At 38.5% G+C, this 19,638-nt stretch overlaps 1 protein-coding gene across 7 annotated transcripts in view; it reads left to right on the top strand.

Moving 5' to 3' along the window:
- Positions 1-19,638, top strand: part of LOC113042381 (disco-interacting protein 2 homolog C-like) — a 106,657-nt gene that overhangs the window by 61,320 nt on the left and 25,699 nt on the right. For 4 of the 7 annotated variants that reach the window (XM_026201204.1, XM_026201202.1, XM_026201203.1 and 1 more), the window contains exons 5-15: positions 569-778; positions 3,782-3,907; positions 8,521-8,655; positions 9,531-9,650; positions 9,951-10,148; positions 13,727-13,818; positions 15,714-15,824; positions 17,054-17,177; positions 18,017-18,126; positions 19,290-19,392; positions 19,506-19,570. In XM_026201204.1, the coding sequence (XP_026056989.1) occupies positions 569-778; positions 3,782-3,907; positions 8,521-8,655; positions 9,531-9,650; positions 9,951-10,148; positions 13,727-13,818; positions 15,714-15,824; positions 17,054-17,177; positions 18,017-18,126; positions 19,290-19,392; positions 19,506-19,570 (1,394 nt within the window). Of the gene's footprint in view, positions 1-532; positions 779-3,781; positions 3,908-8,520; positions 8,656-9,530; positions 9,651-9,950; positions 10,149-13,726; positions 13,819-15,713; positions 15,825-17,053; positions 17,178-18,016; positions 18,127-19,289; positions 19,393-19,505; positions 19,571-19,638 lie in introns of all 7 variants that reach the window. The other 3 variants (XM_026201198.1, XM_026201201.1, XM_026201199.1) reach the window with 1 other exon arrangement.

Below are 19,638 nucleotides of genomic sequence, written 5' to 3'. Positions count from 1 at the left end.
GTGATTATTTATTCACCCTTGTCTTGTTCTAAAAACTTTCAAAAATACTTTATTTCACCCTTGTTTTGTTCTGTCTTCAAAGACTTTTTTTTTTTGGTGAATTTCTTGCAGTTCGTTTTAATTTCCCATTTTTATTGCCCCCCCTACAAAATTAATTTAATTACTGTAAATAATTTTAAATGTCATTTAATAGTTATAAATAAGAATTAAAAAATAACTTAATGTGCATTCATCTAAGTTCATTTATTTGTGTATTTTAAAGAATTCTATTTTTAATATATATACACATATATATATATATATATATACATAAATATAATAATGTTTTTCCACTTTCTTTTCGTGGCCTTAACAGTTTCTCTTGGATGCTCTTGGAACTATATCCCACTCTACATATCATTTTTTTTAAAGAATTTTCTAGTTTATTCTGAAATCCCGCCAATGGGTTGCAAACCCCTTTTCATGTTGACTTTAATTGCACTTGTCCACCTTCTTGGCTGAGTGTTGAGTGGGTCTGAGTGACTCTCACTAGGCCTCTCCCCCCTCTCCTATCTGCCCACCCTGACAGACACCTCGTCCGGCTCGGAGGAGGAGGGCGGCCAGGGTGAGGGTACCCCCACCTCCAGCCAGGGCAGCATCAGCATGGAGCACTGGATCAGTCGGGCCATCCACCAGGGTTCCACCACCTCCTCCTCCTCATCGTCGACGCAGAGTGGGGGCAGCGGAGCCGCCGGGCGCCTGGCTGACGTCCTGGCTCAAACGCATGTCGGCAAATCAGGTAACGCCCGTAACAAGCCCTGCATCCACATCGATCGCTCAGCCAGTCACCCCCACACTTCCTGCCATGCTTCTTCTATGTGTGCTGTCCGCACCTTCTTTTGCTCCTTATCGTATATCTGTGCTGTTGTTGAATCACGCTAACCGTCATCAACATGATTCTCTGCTAATCTCCTCTAAAACTATGTCTGTCAAGAGGAAGCAATCAGTAACGTTTGTCCGTAGACTCTGATAGGTGCACGGTTCAACAATAAGGACCAAAACCAGTTTTTGGGCCAGATGACCAAATTGTCACAATAATTTATTTGTTGTTGTGAATTCTGATGATTTGTGTCACCAAAGTTGTGCAAATTATTTGCAATAGTCTTAGCAGCTTCAGTTATAATGAGTTAAATCATGTCACTTTAAGGATTTGTTTTCCAGCAAAAGTGTGTTGAATTTATAGCCGTCATGGAGCTATAATTTGTACATCCAAGTAATTTTATAAATATAAATATAAATAAATATTTTTTATATTTTTTTATAATGATAAAAAATAAATTTCTAAAACAATATTAATTTTAATTTAACAATTTTATTTAAATGTTTATTTATATTTGTATTTATTTTGTATTTAATTTAATTCACATTGCAATTAAAAAAAAATTAAACCCTGCTGCTAAAAATATATGTAAAAATTATTGTTATAATTTATATATAGTTCTAATAAAATGTATTGCTAAAATCTTTTAATTACCCTATTAATTCCTTTTGCACACAAGTTTTTTTTCCTTGTATTCAGAAAACTTAACATTTAATAAAAAAAGTGTAAATATATTTCATTAAAATATAATAAAATACAGACAGGGCAAGGACAGATCTTCTGGTCTGACCGCACCAGCAGAAAATATCCTTGTTGTTGGGCCCTGAGGTAACAATTAATTCAACACAGAGCCAGTTACGTCTCCCCATTTTGTCTGTTTAATGTAGTCCTGACTAGCCAGTGCTGCACAGATGGTAAATCTATCCATCCAGCTGATTTTAAATGTAAACACAGAATGCAGCAGGAAGAGGAAAAAGTTTAACTGCCACTTTCCCCTCCTCCACTCAGAGGCCATCGAAAGAAAGACACCTCATTTTCAAAAACCTCACGAACCCTCTGTATCCAGAGGGCTTGAAGTTGTAGACTGTGGCTAAGTGTTTTAATAGAGCTATGATGTAGGAGTGCCCTGTGGAGCAGTTTAATGTCTGAAGAAAGGATCTCATCTCTTTCACACTGTCCTGTTACCTCTTCATATTTCTTTTTATTTTCCCTCACTATTTGGTTGTCTCATTGTTCTATCTCAGTTTCCCTTTCCTCTATCCACTTTCTTTCCTGCTCTGAGTTTCAAATCACTCTGAGTTTAAATATATTTCATTAAAATATAATAAAATACAGACAGGGCAAGGACAGATACTCTTTTTTTTTCACCATTTTGTTTCCTCGTAAGGGCATTTTACACGGTGCACTGTAGGCACAATGTCTTACGATTTTACAAACGCTGGCAAAAGTTGCCTGCTACTGATTTAGCTCAATGCTAGAGAGCAAAAAACTCTCAGAATGAAGCGGTTTCTGTAAATTATATTCTCTGTTGCTTCTAAGTTGTAGATAATTACACTGTCCTGCTAAAAGTTTTTTAAGGCCTTTTTCGCACCAAGAATGGAACTTATAAATATAAATATTTCTCAGCTGATCCATGTCTACCTATAGTATCACGACACCAATCATAATTCCCTTCATAAGGTCCCTTTAGTCATTTTTCAGCAGCCACCGCTCGCTCAGGAAATAATCACCCACCTCCATCCCCAGCTCCTCCTATCATCCAGTGAAGACTTGGCAGGGAATATATCAGAACAGAACCATTCTCCCAACCTAAAATGTATGCTAATCGTAAATTATGTTGACGATAGTAGCCCTGACAGAACTATATTAGCATTCTCAATTAATGCTTAATCTCTTAATGCTCAAGCTATTTAATTTTGTCTAGATTCTGATTGGCTGTCAAAACCTTTAGATTTATAGTTATCATTACAGATATCGTCCTTGGTGTGAACCGGTCTTTAATCTACCTGGTCTGCCAGACTAGCCAAGTTGGTCTTAGCTGGTTTAGCTAATTTAACCAGCTGTAAAGTGCCTAAAACCCACCTAAAAAGACCAGCTGTTTACCAGCAAACCATTGTAGATTGTTTTGTTCAGAAGGAAACTAACAAGATAAAATGACTCTAGGCTAAGCATGAATAGAAATAAATGTGTTTGGTGGGCAGACATTAGAAAACGCTCATTCTTTTACTCATTCACGTTGCGTGGGCAGCAGGGAGCGATTTTAGACACATCAACTCTGAAAGTGACCAAAAAAAAAACATAACTAAAAGTTTGATTGGTTGGAAAATAATGAATGACACATAAAATATTCTGATTGGTCAATGACACACACAATCTTGGCGAGCTTTCAGTGCCGCCTCCAACAACAAACTGGGAACTTGTGATCACCGTGTAAAAGAGCCTTTCGATTCTTTCCCTCACTTCCTTTTTCTCCTCCCACATGATAACGTTGTGTTACCATCTAAAAGCAGACAACCGACCTCAAGAGATTCAGTCGTGTTCAGAGCTCTCAGAACATTGTTAGTGCATATAAAGTAACACAGCAAGGATCTTTGGGACATTTTTAAACCCACTGGACCAAGAACAAGTTCTGGAAGTGCTTCCCAGGTTGTTGCTTTTGTCCAGTATTTGTCTTGTACCGTTGGGAGAAACATGGCAGTGTGGGTGCTCCTTTAGGAATGCTTAATCATTCCCACCTCCTCCGTCCCCCCTTCCCCTTCCATGCAAGATATCCAGAGTCCTTGGGACTCTGTTGGGAACATGGCACTGTCCATGCTCGGCTCATCAGCCCCCGTTCCTCTTGCCCCATCCATACCTGCGGTCAGCGAGGAAGCGGACGGCTCTAAGGTTCTGGTTCTCCCCCCTTCCTCCCTCCCCATCCAGGGCCGATCGCTCACCTCTCGTTGAAGAGGAAAACTATGCTCGGCGTAGCAGAGAATGGAAACTCGCTGCGGCGCTCCTGTGAGTTTGGATCAGATCTTCTCTGGCCACCACCCTTGGAGTCTGAGGGTCAGTATTTGCCCCCCAATGCACACACACACTTCCCCCAATCATCCGATCATCTAGAACGTCTCTGTGTCCTCCGTGTAGTTCTCTCTGGAGTCTGGGGGACGATGGGCCCCTCAGTGTGTTTGTGTTTGGAGTCGTGTGCCGTAAATTTGATGACCTGATGTGTCTGAACGTCAGTTCTGCTGTGTATGTACAAATAAGCGAGAGAAACTTTCTGACAACAGTTCTGTTTTATTTCGCTATTCGGTCTATCTGTGAGTAGTGACTGTGTAACTTGTGCTTTTTTCTAAATATATATGGTTATTTATTCAATTATCAAGTGTGAAATGCTGTTTTCAGGCTTTCAGTCTGCTTTTAGATGTCCATTCTTTGTCTCTATGTGCTTATCGTTGTTTGTTCTTTCCTGACCCTGGTTTTTGAAGAATAGTTCACTTAAAAATGTTTAATTCTGTCATCATTTACCCTTTATGTCTTTCTGAACCAATCTGACTTTCTTTCTTCCATGGAAGACAAAATCAGGGATTTTAAAGAATGTTCATGCTGCTTTTTTCCATAGAATGACAGTTATGGTTAACAGGGGCGCCATACAATCATCGTAAAAGTAAACTGTACAAATTATATACAGTATTCAAAGTCTTCTGAAGCCATATGATACATTTATGAGTAACTGACTAAAATTAAGTTGTTTTTCCAATAAAATAAATCATACTTGTTGGCAACTTTCACTTTTATTGTATAAAAAACGCAGCTTAGACATTCTGCAAAATCTTATTTCTTCATAGAGGAAAGAACATTGTACAGGTGTGAAATGACATGACGGTGAGTGAAAAATGGCAGAATTATCTTTTCTCTGTGCACTATTGCTTTAACTCTCAGTGTGTTGTCACTATTTGTGTATTTATCTGTTAAATTTGCATGATTATTTGTTTAAATGTTGTAAATTGCATTGATATTTGAAATGTTTACTGTTTAACCAGTGTATAACTGTTGGAAGTTATTTTCACATTGAAACATAGGACAATACTGACTGCTATTTAAAGGTTTGGGGTCAGTAAGATTTATTTATTTCTTTTTGAAGAAATTAATACATTTGTTTAACAAGGATGCATTAATTTCACCAAAAGGGACAGTAAATTCATGAAATCCAGCTTTGCATCACAGGAATACATTTTAAAATTCAACTTTATATTCAAATAGAAGTTATTTTACAATGTAATAATTGTTCAAACTTTTACTGTATTTTGTATCAAAAAAATGCAGCCTTGGTGTACATATTTAAAAGTATATGAATTTCACAGATCCCAAACTTTGAAACGGTAGTGTATATTGGTATTTCGATAAACTTCTCATTTAATTTACAATTTACACTATATTTTAAGGCTATGTTTTGAACACTAATTAAATCAATGCTGTTTACATTTTATTAGAATGATAAATGAAAATTGACTGTGATATTTCTTATCCATCCCTCCAGACTAGAAGGGTTGTGTTTGTCTGGGGTTTATTTGTCTCCGTGACGCTGATTTGCATGCAGGCTCCCTCACGTGACGCAAGACGCCATTTATATTTGTCCTCCTACGAGCACCTCTGGGCTTTCAGGAAACTCCTTTTCCAGCACATTAGTGTCCGTGTCACTGAAGAGCAGAGGGGTGGGGCGAAGAGAGAGAAAGAAAGGGAGAGTAAAAGAGGGAGGGATTTTGGATGCGGGTTATTTTCAGCCTGTTACGTAAGCACTCTAGCTGCTGGGTGTTTTCTCGTACACTCATCACTGATGGTAGAGGCAGGAGACGAGGCAGGGAGGCCAGTGATGAAGCAGGAGACGAGGTGGAATACAAGGAAGGGAGAGTCAGAAGATTAGAGCTGGAGATCGGTTTCCTAATTTCGATTCAGATTCACAAAGCTCTCATGGCAGTTTGATTCAGTTCTGATTTGATTAGATTCCAACTTATTTAGTTATATTTTAATCATTTTCCTTATATATTTTTACATTAATCAGACAGTAATTGTTCTTTAAAAGAACCGGCTCAGAAGAAATATTTGTTTCAGGAATCAGGCTCCACATGTCATGATGTATGTTATTGATTCAAGAGTTACTTATTCATGAATCAGTCTGAACTGGTCACACTGTTCATATTTGATTCACTAAAAACAACCAGCTTATGTCTCTGAATCAGCATACATAGTTCATGCTGTTTGGTTTTGATTCGCTCAAAAGAAAGATTCACAAGATTCATTTGTTTGAGAATTGAGCCACATGTTGCATTGTATGTTTAAATTTGCGAAAAAGAACCAGCTTCTTAGAGTAATTTGTTTGTGAATGATCTAGATGTTTTGATTTGCATAAAAAGAACGAGTTCTATAGAGTCGGTTCATGATTCTTACTACACTGATCTCAGTTTTAGTTTTTGATTCATTAAAAAAAACTGACACATAGGAGATATTTGTTTGTGAATTAGACTACACTGTTCATGCTGTATGTTTTGATTCACTAAAAAAAGTATATGTTCATAAGAGTCCTTTGTTTAAAAATAAGACTAGTAATATTTTATGTTCAGCTTCACTGGTAGTCACATCAGCCCTACGGGAGATGTAGAAGTAGTGCTGAAGGTGGGTGGAAGCCAAATCCAGGGGTCGTGCCCTTCCTTAGTCACATTCTCCATCAGAGTCCCCTTCTGTGCTTGGCACAATTCCTCAGACAGGAGGCATCTCGCTCACTCACGTTCATTCTGCCGCCACTAGTGACAGCTTGACTTATCTCTCCCAGATATATGACTAATACTTCAATTTATATTTATACATGATGATACTATATATTTATTTATAAAGTCAGTCAGAAACAAACCGACTTATGGAGAAATAGATTGATGCATTAACTGTGATTCTTTGCTGAAAAGAACTAAAATACACCACTCGATTCTAGTTATGATATTAATGTATCATATGAGTCAGTCTCGGATACAAACTCAGGGTCTGCATAAAACTTTATAACATTGAAAACCATCTATGCTGAACTAAAGCTAAGTAGCTAAAAGCCTCTGACTGTGTCGTCCTTGATCACAGTGGACGTTTCTGTTAGGGCCGTTTTGGGTGTTTTATGGTGGAGGAGGAATAGTGCCGCCTCATTGGCATTCTCCTCATTCCTGGTGTCGAAATTACACACGGATGGTTATTTCTCTCGGAATGGCTCGATTGGAGCATGGGATATAATGGAAGGAAACTTTTATGAGCTTTTAGTGAAAGGATCACCCACTGACATCTGCCGTTTGAAATTGTGCAAAAAAGGTAAATGACATTTATTTACTCAAACGTTAGACAGCACAAACTCTGTAGGGATATCATAATGATAATATGTGGTGGCCAAGGGCACTGAATGTGAAAGAGACATTTCAAAAGCGAGCTGAGGGGAATGAGAAAGAGGCCGCAGACAGCTGAGAATTTATGATCCGAAGGGGAGGGTGAACGGTGAAAGAGAAGCCCAGCGGACTCACCGACTGGAAGTAAAAGGGACTGTAATTAAGGAAAGGATGAAAAAGCTCTCCTCTGTGACTCTCGCGTTCCATCAGTCTCTTTCTCTGAGACATGTGCATATTGTTTGCTCAAAATCACTAACCCTCTTACTTTTAGTCGTAAACAATGTGCCAAGTGTGTCAGGGCTCTCTGTATCAAAGCCAGGTAAGACTGAAATCCTGTTAGAACAACAAGCCAGTTGGTTTATAGGCGGTTCCATTTGGTTATTGGTTGGTCAAGCTGGTTATGCTCTGTTTAACATAGATTGATCAGCCAATGATAAACATGAACCACATGTACATTTTTGGAATATGATTTAGCTGTTGGTCATTAGCTGCAACAGACCAATTACCAGTTGGTTTATATGTGGTTCAAGTTAGCCAATGGCAGGTCAAGCTGGATATTTACTGTATAATATAGATTTATGAGTCAATGACCAATCGACAGTTTTTTTGGAACATGATAGCTGGTTTAAAGTTGGTCATTAGCTGGTTATAGATTTTCAAGTTAGTCATTGGCTGGTCAATGGCCAGCTCAGATTGACTGGTTATTTTCTGTCTAATATAGATTGATCAGCCTTCAACAAACTAGTAACCGATTGGCTTATATGTGGTTCAAGTTCGTCATTAGTTGGTCCAACATGACAGCTGGTTTAAAGCTTGTCCAAGTTGGTCATTAGCTGCACCAAACCATTCACATGTTGGTTTATAGGCGGTTCAGTTTGGTCTTATGTTGGTCAAGCTAGTTATGCTCTTTATTACATAGACTGATCAGACCAACTTGAACCAGATGAATTTTTTTGAAACATGATATCTGGTTTAAAACTGGTCCAAGTTGGTTATTACCTGCATTCAAGTTGGCCATTGGCTGGTCGAGCTGGTTATTCACTATATAATGTACAGTCATATGAACTTGATAAACCAGCCATACATTTTCTGAAACATGATAACTGGTTTAAAGTAATTTGATAATTTTTTGGTAAATATATATTATACAGTGATTAACCCATTTGAACCAGTTATACGTCAGCTTCCCATTGCTCCAAACCACTTAAGCTGGAGTTTCTCATTATGCATTTTGATTCTTCCTCATCTTCTCAAACCCAGAGAATCACTCAGCTCCTCCGGACGTCACCACCTACACCTCCGAACATCCCGTTCAGGTGGAGAGGCCACAGGTGTCCACCGTTCCCCGGACCACACCCAAATATGGCAACGCCGAACTCATGGAGACCGGAGATGGTGAGGGCACGAGAAATGTGTGTGAAAGAAAAGGAGTGATGTTTTAGAGACAGTAATGACGTTTTCATTTCAAAAATCACAATGGGCTTTGAAAGATTTACATGAACCATTTTCCTCAATCATTTTGACAGCGCATCTAGCATTTCTATTCCACCCTAACTTTATTTATTTTGGCAGAGGGTTTTATATAGAGCAACTTGCAAATAGTCCCCCTGCAGAAACCCGGGGTTAAGGACACAATGGTGGTAGCTGGTATAAATGCTTCAAAAGTATTACTTATTGTTAGTTCATGATACGCAAAGCTTAACAGTGTGTAATATTTAATGTATCAAAATACAATTCGATTATGCACTTTAAAAGCACACAACAAAATTATTAAAAACTAAAATTCTTTTTTTTTTATATAAAACTGAAATATAAAAATTAAAACAAATTACTGACGCTTTATACATGTATGTGTTATAATGGTTGATATAGTTATGGAGCTGTGATTGAGGGCATCCCACTCTTATATTATTACTCTTTAATTTGATCTCTTGGGGACGCCCCTGAAGGCCGCATTCGACTGCATCTGTCAGAGGCATTAATCAGAAAATGTTTGTAAAATTGATCTGTTTGGGGGGTAAGATGAAAATGGAGGTGTGGAATACATAAGTAAACACAACAGCGGGGAGTTGAACATCTTCATTGTACACATTAAGCCATCCATCTAAAGTTTATGGCCAGTCCTTTAAACCCAGACAGCCTTGTGTGTGTGTGTTTATACGGTCGTTCAGGTAGATTCAGGAAATTTGATTCATGTATGAATGGTAATATTGTTTTTTCTTCTATGATTGTGCATGTTTGTGTGTATTAACAAATGTGTGTCCTCATAGGAGTCCCAGTTAGCAGTCGTGTTTCGGCAAAGATCCAGCAACTAGTGAACACACTAAAGCAGCCCAGACGACCTCCACTTCGAGAGTTTTTTGTTGATGACTTTGAAGAGCTCCTAGAAGGTGAGTGTTTGTCTCAGCATAATAGTTTTTTGGAGCTTTTCTGAGCTTTTCTTATAAACAAACAAATAGAGACATACACAATACCTGATTTGCAAACAGATCATTCTTTTGAATCTGTTCTTCTGATTTTAATTAATTATTCAGTGGTCAGCATTTAATTAAATTTGTCTATGTGATGAGTGATGATTCAAATGAACCGGTGTTTCAACAGTTCAGGGTTCATTGAAATGAACCAGTTCAACAAAAATAAAAATTTTTTGGGCTCCCTGAATGACCATGTTTTGCCTCTTCTGTTTTCAGTCCAGCAGCCCGACCCCAACCAGCCACGACCGGAGGGCTCTCAGATGGTCGCCATTCGAGGGGAACCGCTGGGAGTTGTCACTAATTGGCCACCATCTTTAGAAGCTGCACTGCAACGCTGGGGGACCATCTCGCCCAAAGCACCCTGCCTGACCACCATGGACACCAACGGCAAACCCCTCTACGTCCTTACTTATGGTAAAATAACCTTATTCTACTACAACCATACATACAATGACCAACATCCGCATACAGCCATACTGGTACAGAATAATATATTTTCACTCTTATAATTCAGAATATTAATACAGACCACGTAAGCTGATATAGTGACCCCAAAAAATATTTGGACACAAAAGCTTAATTTGTTTGCAGATGCCACTTGTGTAAATATTTTGTATTAATGTGTTGTTGTTTTAAAGTGACAAAAGTGTCCAAATATCTTTGGGCCCGCCGAATATACTGATATACTTGTGTTCATCTTATGCTAACAGGAATAACCTTGTCTCCTTGTTTATTTATGCTCAGTCATGAGAGGGAGATCATTATAGGGCTTGTTTTTTTTTTGTTGTGTGTGTGTGTGTGTGTGTGAGGCTCTCAGCTGATTTTACTCAGTGAGGATCCTGCCAGCAGCACATCACGGGTGAGAGTGTGAGGAAGGGATTGCAGTGTGTGTGTCTGTAATGGATTGGTATTCCCTCTTTTCTTTTTTCTAAAACTGAAAATGATAATCAAGCCACCTGAGCTTAATGATTTCTTCATTTTTACACACACACACACACACACACACACACACACACACACACACACACACACACATAGACTCATGAAAACACTTAGCCCTAACCAATAGACAGCCTCCATTTCCTCGGTTTGCAGTGGGAGACAGAAAAATTATGGCAATGGTTGTTTGTGTAGCGTACAAACCCCTCCCCAGAACCCACCAGGGACTATCACCCTCCTTCTCAGCTCGTTAAAAACCTCGCCCAAATCAAAAGAGTAATTAACTTTCCACAGTACGCAGGCACTGAGCAAGATCGCTATCTCTGCACCGGTTTGCTTTCAGCGGGGTTTCATAGCCATGAGTTAAATCCTGATAACGGCAGGTCAAAAATTCAGCAGGACAGAGGAGATAAACTGCTGAGATGCCCTGTCTGTGACTCTTCCAGATGCTTAAACTTCAAGTAATTTGGTCATTTTGTCCCAGTTCGTGTTTGTCCTTTAAGTCTATGTAATCTCTTCACATTTTTCTTTCTTATTTGCAGTTTGTATGCTTACAGTTTTCAAAATATAGAAAAAAGGGTGCCATACGACTCTATCTGTTTTAAAGTCTTCTCAAGTCACATGATAGCTTTGTGTGAGGAACAAAATGCAGCTGGATTAATTATTCACCGAAAATCTTCTTCTCTTGTCTCAAATCTCATTTGCACTTCCACATATACAGACTGGAAGATCTTGTCTGGTTATGCGACGCAACAGCTAATAGCGTTTCATATTCACGTCAAACTTACAGTGCTGTTCAAAATGTTTGCAGTCAGATTTTTTTTTTACTAAAGTAATTAATACTATTATTCAGCAGCAAGGATTCATAGTATTTATAAGTTTTCAGTGTAATGTGTTTTCTTTTGAATGTATCACTTTTTTTGAAAATGTATCATAGTTTCTGCAAAATATTAAGCAGCACAAATGGTTTCAATATTGATAATAATAAAAAAACGTTTCTTGAGTGTCACTTCATATTGATTACTTAGAATCAGGGTGCGATTTACTGGGGGAGGGGGGTTGCGTGGGATCTCTCCCCTTTCTTGTCAATGTAACCCTGCCTCTGCTTAATTATTTTTTTATCCCCGGTGGGGATAAATTCAACCCCCCTCAAAGTGATCATTGCTACAATGATCACTATAGTAGTGGCGAGGCAGACCACAAAACTTATCACGGGTCTGTGGTTTGATTAAAGTAAATTTTATTTTAAAATGCGCTACCTTGGATGGCTCATCCTCTCTGTATTCACCACTCTGCAGACTTGCTCAATGTCCCGCCCACGGCGCTATCTGATTGGTTACACCTCACGAGTAATAGCCTATCAACACTTACGACACGGTTGAAGCCGGTCCACTGGGCAGTGGAGTTGCCATCTTGGCGACTTTGTCGCTAGATATAGCGACTTTTTTCCAAAAAATGCGACTAGCGACAAATCTAGCGACTTTTTGGACAATCATTATTTAGTCTCTGAGACTCTCTGGTGCTTCCGCACGAGCGCGAGGTCGGCAAGTATAGCCGACATCAGTCGAAGCACAACCACTGACTTTATCGTATGTGTATTTGAATTCATTAGACAATGTCGTGAATAGGATTTTAGTGCAGATTAATGTTTGAGAGCTGGTTATGTAGTCTTAATGGACTGCGTTTTAGTCATTATAATATTCATTCCATTGTCTGACAACAGAAACATTAAAATATAGTAATAAAAACAGTTTTATTGAGAATTTGGCTGAATTAAAATGCAGTATGTGAGTATAGGGAGGCAATACAATATGACGCACTTACTTCATAAATATGCTAATTAACACATGGCGTCATCTAGTGACATTTAGCGACTTTTCAGTCGGGGTTTAGCTACTTTATACTGAAAGAAGTTGGCAACACTGCAGTGGAGCTTTGTGTTGAAACAAAGGAAGGCAGCATATTAAACATATTACTGAAGCGGGGATAAACATCACATTCTGATTATCTGTTTCTGTGATGACAAGCAGAGTTAGTGTCTCAGTCACACCACTGAGAATGGCCGAAGTTACACATACGGTGTTTCACTCAGTTGAGGTTAAAGCAAAGGTTTTTTGATTATTCACTAACTCTTGAGTGTCTGCCACGAGTAATTTCAATGTTAAGTCAATATAAAGGTCCTGCGGCCCGAATGAGGCGTTTAGCGTGGTGCGGGCGCGTCCATTTTGCGCAAATGAGGGGAATTGACTAGCACAGATAATGCATCTGTCTTTTCGGTTGCACTTTATTTTACAGTACGTGTACTAAAATGTACTTATAGTGTACTTACAGTGTATTTATCTAAGAAAGTTCTGGTAATACAAAGTAACTACGTGGGGTAGGGTTAGGTTTAGGGGTAGGTTCAGGGTTAGTACCTAGTTATTACATAGTTATTGTATTTACTATAATAAGTACATAATATGTACATGGGGAACAGGACTGTAAAATAAAGTGCTACCGTCTTTTCTATCATTTCACTGATTTATTGCGTGTTTTTTCATTGTGCTTGATCACAGTTCATATGTGTGGGGAAAGATAAGCTATTAAGAGTAAAAATATTGCGTTAGGCTGCTTAATGAGTTAAAATGAAAAAAGATTTTACAGTTCCTGCAAATGCAGTGATGAAGTTCATGTTCTCATGATTTATTTTTATGAATTCAAAACACCCCCCCCCCCCATGTTTTTTTCACAAATTGCCCCTGCTTAGAATCATGTGGCACTGAAGACTGGAGTAAAAACTGCTTAAAAATGAAGTTTTGCCATAACAGGAATAAATTATATTTTAAAATATAATAAAATAGAAAACAGTTGTTTTGATATTTTAATAACTGTAATAATATTTCACAATATTATTGTTTTATTACTGTATTTTTGTCAAAAAAAATCTGCCTTTCAAAAACTTAAAAATTAATTAATATTTGAATACACTGAGACACAATGAAATTTGATAACTGCAGGGCATTTTTGGTGACCCTTTAAGTACGGTTATTCAGCATGTACTTCCTTTTGCACAGGCAAGCTTTGGTCTCGGAGCATCAAAGTAGCGTACAACATCCTCCACAAACTGGGCACCAAGCAGGAACCTATGGTCCGACCAGGAGACCGGGTGAGTGTGACAGAACTTCATAGAACCAGAACACTTCAGTAAAGCACCTCATTAAAGATATCATCAATACTAGTTAACCTCGACATGCTGGTGATTACCACTGAGAATAATTGATATACAGTAATGCACTCTGAATGGAAGTCTGTGAGGCAAGGACTATGGGCCCTATCTTGCACCCAGCGCAATTGACTTTGTACACCGACGCATGTGTCATTCCTATTTTGCACCCGCGCAAAGCGCGCTTTTCCCTCCACAGAAGCACGTCGCTAAACTAGTGAATGAACTTGCGCTCCCTGGGCGGTTCAGCGCAAAAAAGGAGGCGTGTTCCGGCGCAAACAATCCCTGGTGCTATTTTGCTGTACCATTAAACAATTGCGCCACTGACCAGAAAAAACCTAGTCTAAAGTCAGTGGCGCGTTGCGCGTTGTTCATTATGCTATTTTAAGGGCGCATGCTTGACCATAATGTATAGCGTGCACAACGCGCATACACTTTGCTCATGTAATCTACACAGATGCAACAGTTATTTTTGGAAATCATAAATTGTTACACTTAAAAAAAAAAAAATTAACACATGAAATGGCGGAAATCATTGTGGTGTGCCACGAAGATGTGAAAAAATAGGCATAAATCTAGCTTACAAATTATTCAGGCTAATTGTAGTAATTAAGGATCAGACCTGTTTGAGGTCATATATGTATTTAAGGACATCTGACAAATTGGTTTTTTCCGTCAAGAACCAGGAAAAAGAAATCGATGAAACAATTGTGGCTAATTCCTCCCACGCCTGTTTAACCGACGCTATTTTGGGTGGGTTTCTCCCATCCCCATACAACACAACTTCTCTGTCTTTCACTGCTCTTACAAGAACATCAGTCTCCTCGGCTGTGAACCGCTCCTGGCGTGCGCCTGGTAAATACGCCATAATAATAGCAATCCATAATGGAACTTGCGCACCTGCTTTTAAAGGGAATGTTGGATGACGCTCTGATTGGTTTATTTCACGTTACGCCCAAACCACACCTATGAATAATGAAGCTACTTCAGACCAACCCATTTTAGATTTGCGCCGGGCGCAAGAGCCATTTATCCCGCCGGGAAAATAGCAACAGCGCCGAGACCCGCCCACAAACTTACTTGCGCTTCGCGCTTTGGCACTTGCGTTTCAGATCGTTTAAATAGGGCCCTAAGTGTTAAAGTACACATTTTTCGAAATAAACAAGCTGAATTTTAAAACTGATCAGTGTTAAGAAGATTATCTATGAGAATAAACTTTTACATGTTCATGTATGCATTTTTAATTGTGTAAATGATATCTCCCACAGCTAAAAGGATGATTTTTTCACAACTTTACCAAAAATGAAATTCTATCATTATTTAACTATTTGTCATTCCAAATCTATATGACTTTTGTGCTTCTTTGGAAGACAAAGAATATATTTTGAAGAATGTTGGTTACTAAACATTTTTGGTTCCCATTGACTTCCCATTGACAAAAAAATACAATGGAAGTCAATGGCAACCGAAACTGTTTGGTTAAGAAATGCACACAATTTTGGAATTACATGATTCTGAGTAAATGATCACTTTAAAAGCTTAAAACTTCTTAACACAACATTCAAGCTGCATGTTTCTACATTAAAATGCTTTGCACCTTCCATGCAGTATATGCATCTTTGTCTGTTTTTACATTCTGAGGGATGAGCCAAAATGATTGTGGTAATCGCCAGCATGCCGAACATAGAGCATAACTTGTTTTGAACCCAGAACATTCCTTTAATGACAGAGCGTCGTTTCCTGCCGCATGCCTCGGTTTTAAAGCGTGTCCCTGTCAGATTAGCATACGCTCGTGTTTGAAGTCTGACACCTTCCCTCTCTTATCATTTCATGAGCAGGTGGCTCTTGTGTTCCCCAACAACGATCCCGCTGCCTTTATGGTCGCCTTTTATGGCTGCCTGCTGGCAGAGGTGGTGCCCGTACCCATCGAAGTGCCACTTACCCGAAAGGTGAGACTCCAAATATACCAGCATGAATGACTGTCAAGTTTTCAAGCCTTCACATCCTGATTTTTGACACCATAACAAGTTATAGCACCTACCCACAATCCTTCTTCCTAGCATGGACTCACATTGTCGAGTGCCAACCTGTCAGTCAGTATAACGCAAAATATTAATATATATTTATTATTCATGTTTAATGGTAAAGTTTGTTACAAAGGCCTTTTGCAAACTTGGCCTTGTAAATAATGCAGTGTCTCGCTCTCTGGCCTGCTGTCTGTTTTTGAGATCCGTTATCTTTTTGGAATGTCAGGGTGAATGTATCAGCGCAGACCCCTCGAGGCTGAGGTATTGCCTCAGATACGAATGTTGAATTTTAGTGGTAGAAGTAAAGGAGGAGAGCAGCTTTGGCAAGAGTCAGTCTGATCCCTTGTCCGTCCAAAAATTCCAGGAAAGGACCTGGAAACTGGCGGAACACTCTCTGGCTTCCTCTGCATGCATTACACTTCGGAAACCAATAAACTTCTGTCCACTGCAAAAGCAGCTTTCTGTTTTTCTGCATTTTTGACTTATAACACAGCATTAGTCTTACAGAAGAGAACATGCTACCGTGTTTTTGATGGGTTTCGCATGTTGCATGAAACTGTACCACCTAAATTGTAATCTTAAAAACAATTTAGTATGATACCATTCAAGCATAGCAGTACTGTGGTAATTCTGAATACTTTTTTGTAAGGGTACACTGATTCAAAAATACTGAAGAGTACCATTATTTTACTTTTTTTTTTTAAACATGTGTTATGGAGTACCACGCACATACATGCATTTCAGTAGACAAATGGTGATAATATCATGGTGTGATATATTATCACACTTCACTTTTTTTTGTAAGGAAACCCTGTGTTTTACCAAAGTTTTTAAAGTTTAAGGATCATGGTATATTTCAAACTACTTTCTGACAACAAACTGTACCATTGTATCGCAGTAGTGCATTTTGTAAGGTCCATGTTAAAAAAGTGACGTGGACATTTGTCAGGTGGAGGTGATTTTGAAACTCGACCATCCAGCATAAAAGAGATATTTAAGCACACCGCAGTATCACGGGTAAACATCATTCCTCAGTGTGCTGTCGGTAATAAGTAGGCCGTCACCTCCCCTGCAGTGTATTTTGCTGCTGTACTGATGATGGATGTTAGCTGGTCTTAGCCTATTTCTGTGTGTGTGTGTGTGTGTATTAGGATGCAGGAAGTCAACAGATCGGCTTTCTCCTGGGCAGTTGTGGCGTTACTGTAGCTTTGACCAGTGACGCCTGCCACAAAGGCCTTCCGAAAGGACCCACTGGCGAAATACCACAGTTCAAAGGTCAGTCCCTTCATACACAACTTTATGTCAGTGATGTCTAGTGTCACGTAGGCAGACTTGCGATTAGATTTGATTCCAGAATAAAATCTAGTCCACACTCCAGAGCTTTAAAGGCGGTAGTTTACCCAAAAAAGAACATTCTGTTGTTAATTACCCACCTTCACGTCGTTCTAAACCCGTAAGACATTCGGAACACAAATTAAGAGATTTTTGATGAAATCCGAAAGCTTTCTGACCCTCCATACTGTAGATCCTCCTACACAACTGAAACGTTCAAGGACTAGAAATATAGTAAAGGCAACATTAAAAATAGTCCATGTGACATCAAGGTACGACAATACTTTTTAGTGCACTTATAAAACCATCATTCAACCATTTCTTCAGTTTCTTCAAATCATCTCAGGAAAAAATTGCATTTTAAAATAAAGTCTGTGTGGGGTGGCAGGCGAAAATCAAGAGCATGATGGGCCGTTTCATGCGTGTGATGTTATCTAAGCCAGACTGCTAGCAGTCAGCGTTTGTTGCACTGTCTGGGCCACAGTAAGATGAGAGAGGGTATAAATAGAAAACGTAGAGGTAATGAGTCTGATATTGTTGTAATGATTAAGAAGTCTTGAGAGGATAGTCATTTAGCCCGAGACGGACTTACTCTCATCCCGATGTAAATCAAGTCATTAAACCAGTCACACTAATCACTCATACGCTATCGTTCTTTTGTATGATAATCACCACTTATAATGATAATGATAGTCATGGTTGAATCATCAAGCTGCATGAATATTAATACAATTGTATGAATATTCATGTTTTCTCTCTGTTTGGTCCCACCCACTCATCAGGATGGCCAAAGCTGCTATGGTTCGTCACAGAATCCAAACACCTTTCCAAGCCGCCACGTGATTGGTTCCCTCACATCAAAGATGCAAATAACGACACCGCCTACATAGAGGTGAGCTAACCCATGGAATTATGACCGTTATGGAAATATCAGTTTATTCAAATCGTTTTACCGGTCGTACATACAAATGTTCTCCTGAAATTGAAACCATCCGTCTGGGTTTGTTGTCCATGTGCTGCACCCCACAAGCCACTTTAATAGTTTTATGATATCTGATTGGTAGATATTGAATGTCTCGAGCCCCAGAAATCAATATTTCCTATCAGCATGCCAGGCACAGCTGCTTCCATTAGAGAGACACTGGATAATGGATGATAAATGATTAATGTTTGTTTAATTGTGAAGCGGGACTCTTGTAGGAGATACTGGTTGATGGAGTGGGCCTGGCTTCATGTTATTGAACCAGTTCTGAGTGAGCTGTCTCAATGTTCTTCACCAGATCCCAGAAATCTGAGAGTCTGTGTAAAGTGGCCGGGTGTCAGATGTCCAGTGTTGGCCTGATGTTTACTTTCCTTTCTACTGTACTCCTTTTCAGTACAGAATGAAGAACATGTTCAGAAGAAAATATATTGCAAAAATGATCATGAAATGAATGCACATTTTCCTCTGAAATGTCATTCTCATTACTGTAAAGCTCATAAAAGCTCTTTTTTAATTGTATTTATGGAGTATGAAAAAAGTATAGTAAAGTAAAAAGATATTATTCATTAAAACATATTTTCTACCATATTAAAATTATTTAAAAGCAAAAAAGCTAATTGTTATATTGGTAATATATATATAAAAAAACATATTATTATTAAAAGTTATAGATTATTTGGAAAATCAGATTTTCCCCAGTTATAATTTTTTTAAAGCAAAATAACTCTTTTTTGATATATATATATATATATATATATATATATATATATATATATATATTTCATATTCATATTAAATAATCAAAAAAGAGCTATTTTGCTTTATATATATATATATATATATATATATATATATATATATATGTATATCTCAATATTTTGCCATACTTTATGCAAAATATTATTTCTTATTTTCGTATTTTATTTTAAGGTAAAATATGCCCTGGACATGGCCAGCAATTTTGACATGCATCCCTACAGTTGTGCGTTAACTGTCATGCAAATCAAGGGATTTGTTGTGTTTATGTTTGTGTTAATGATTGACGTTTATGACACTCTTGTGTTGATTTCCAGTATAAGACCTGTAAGGATGGGAGTGTCTTGGGTGTTACAGTGACCCGGATCGCACTTCTTACACACTGCCAGGCCCTGACACAGTCTTGTGGATACACAGAGGGTGAGTCCAAAACACACACACACCACATTATATCTCTAGGTCAGTCCATTGTCCTTAAATCTCCCTTCTCAGACAGTCATATAGTAAATCTGTATTCTCTCTTTGTCTTTCAGCTGAAATCATAGTGAATGTATTGGACTTTAAAAAGGATGTGGGTTTGTGGCACGGCATCCTAACTGTAAGTCAAAAAAAAAGGTAAACATAAGATCATATGTTCCACATTCAGTGTGTTAATATCTCACTTCC

Source organism: Carassius auratus, chromosome 24 (genome assembly GCF_003368295.1).
Source record: "Carassius auratus strain Wakin chromosome 24, ASM336829v1, whole genome shotgun sequence".
NCBI classification, from domain to species: Eukaryota; Metazoa; Chordata; class Actinopteri; order Cypriniformes; family Cyprinidae; genus Carassius; species Carassius auratus.
Note: the sequence above shows the minus strand (reverse complement) of the source record. Positions and strands in the feature narration are given on the sequence as shown.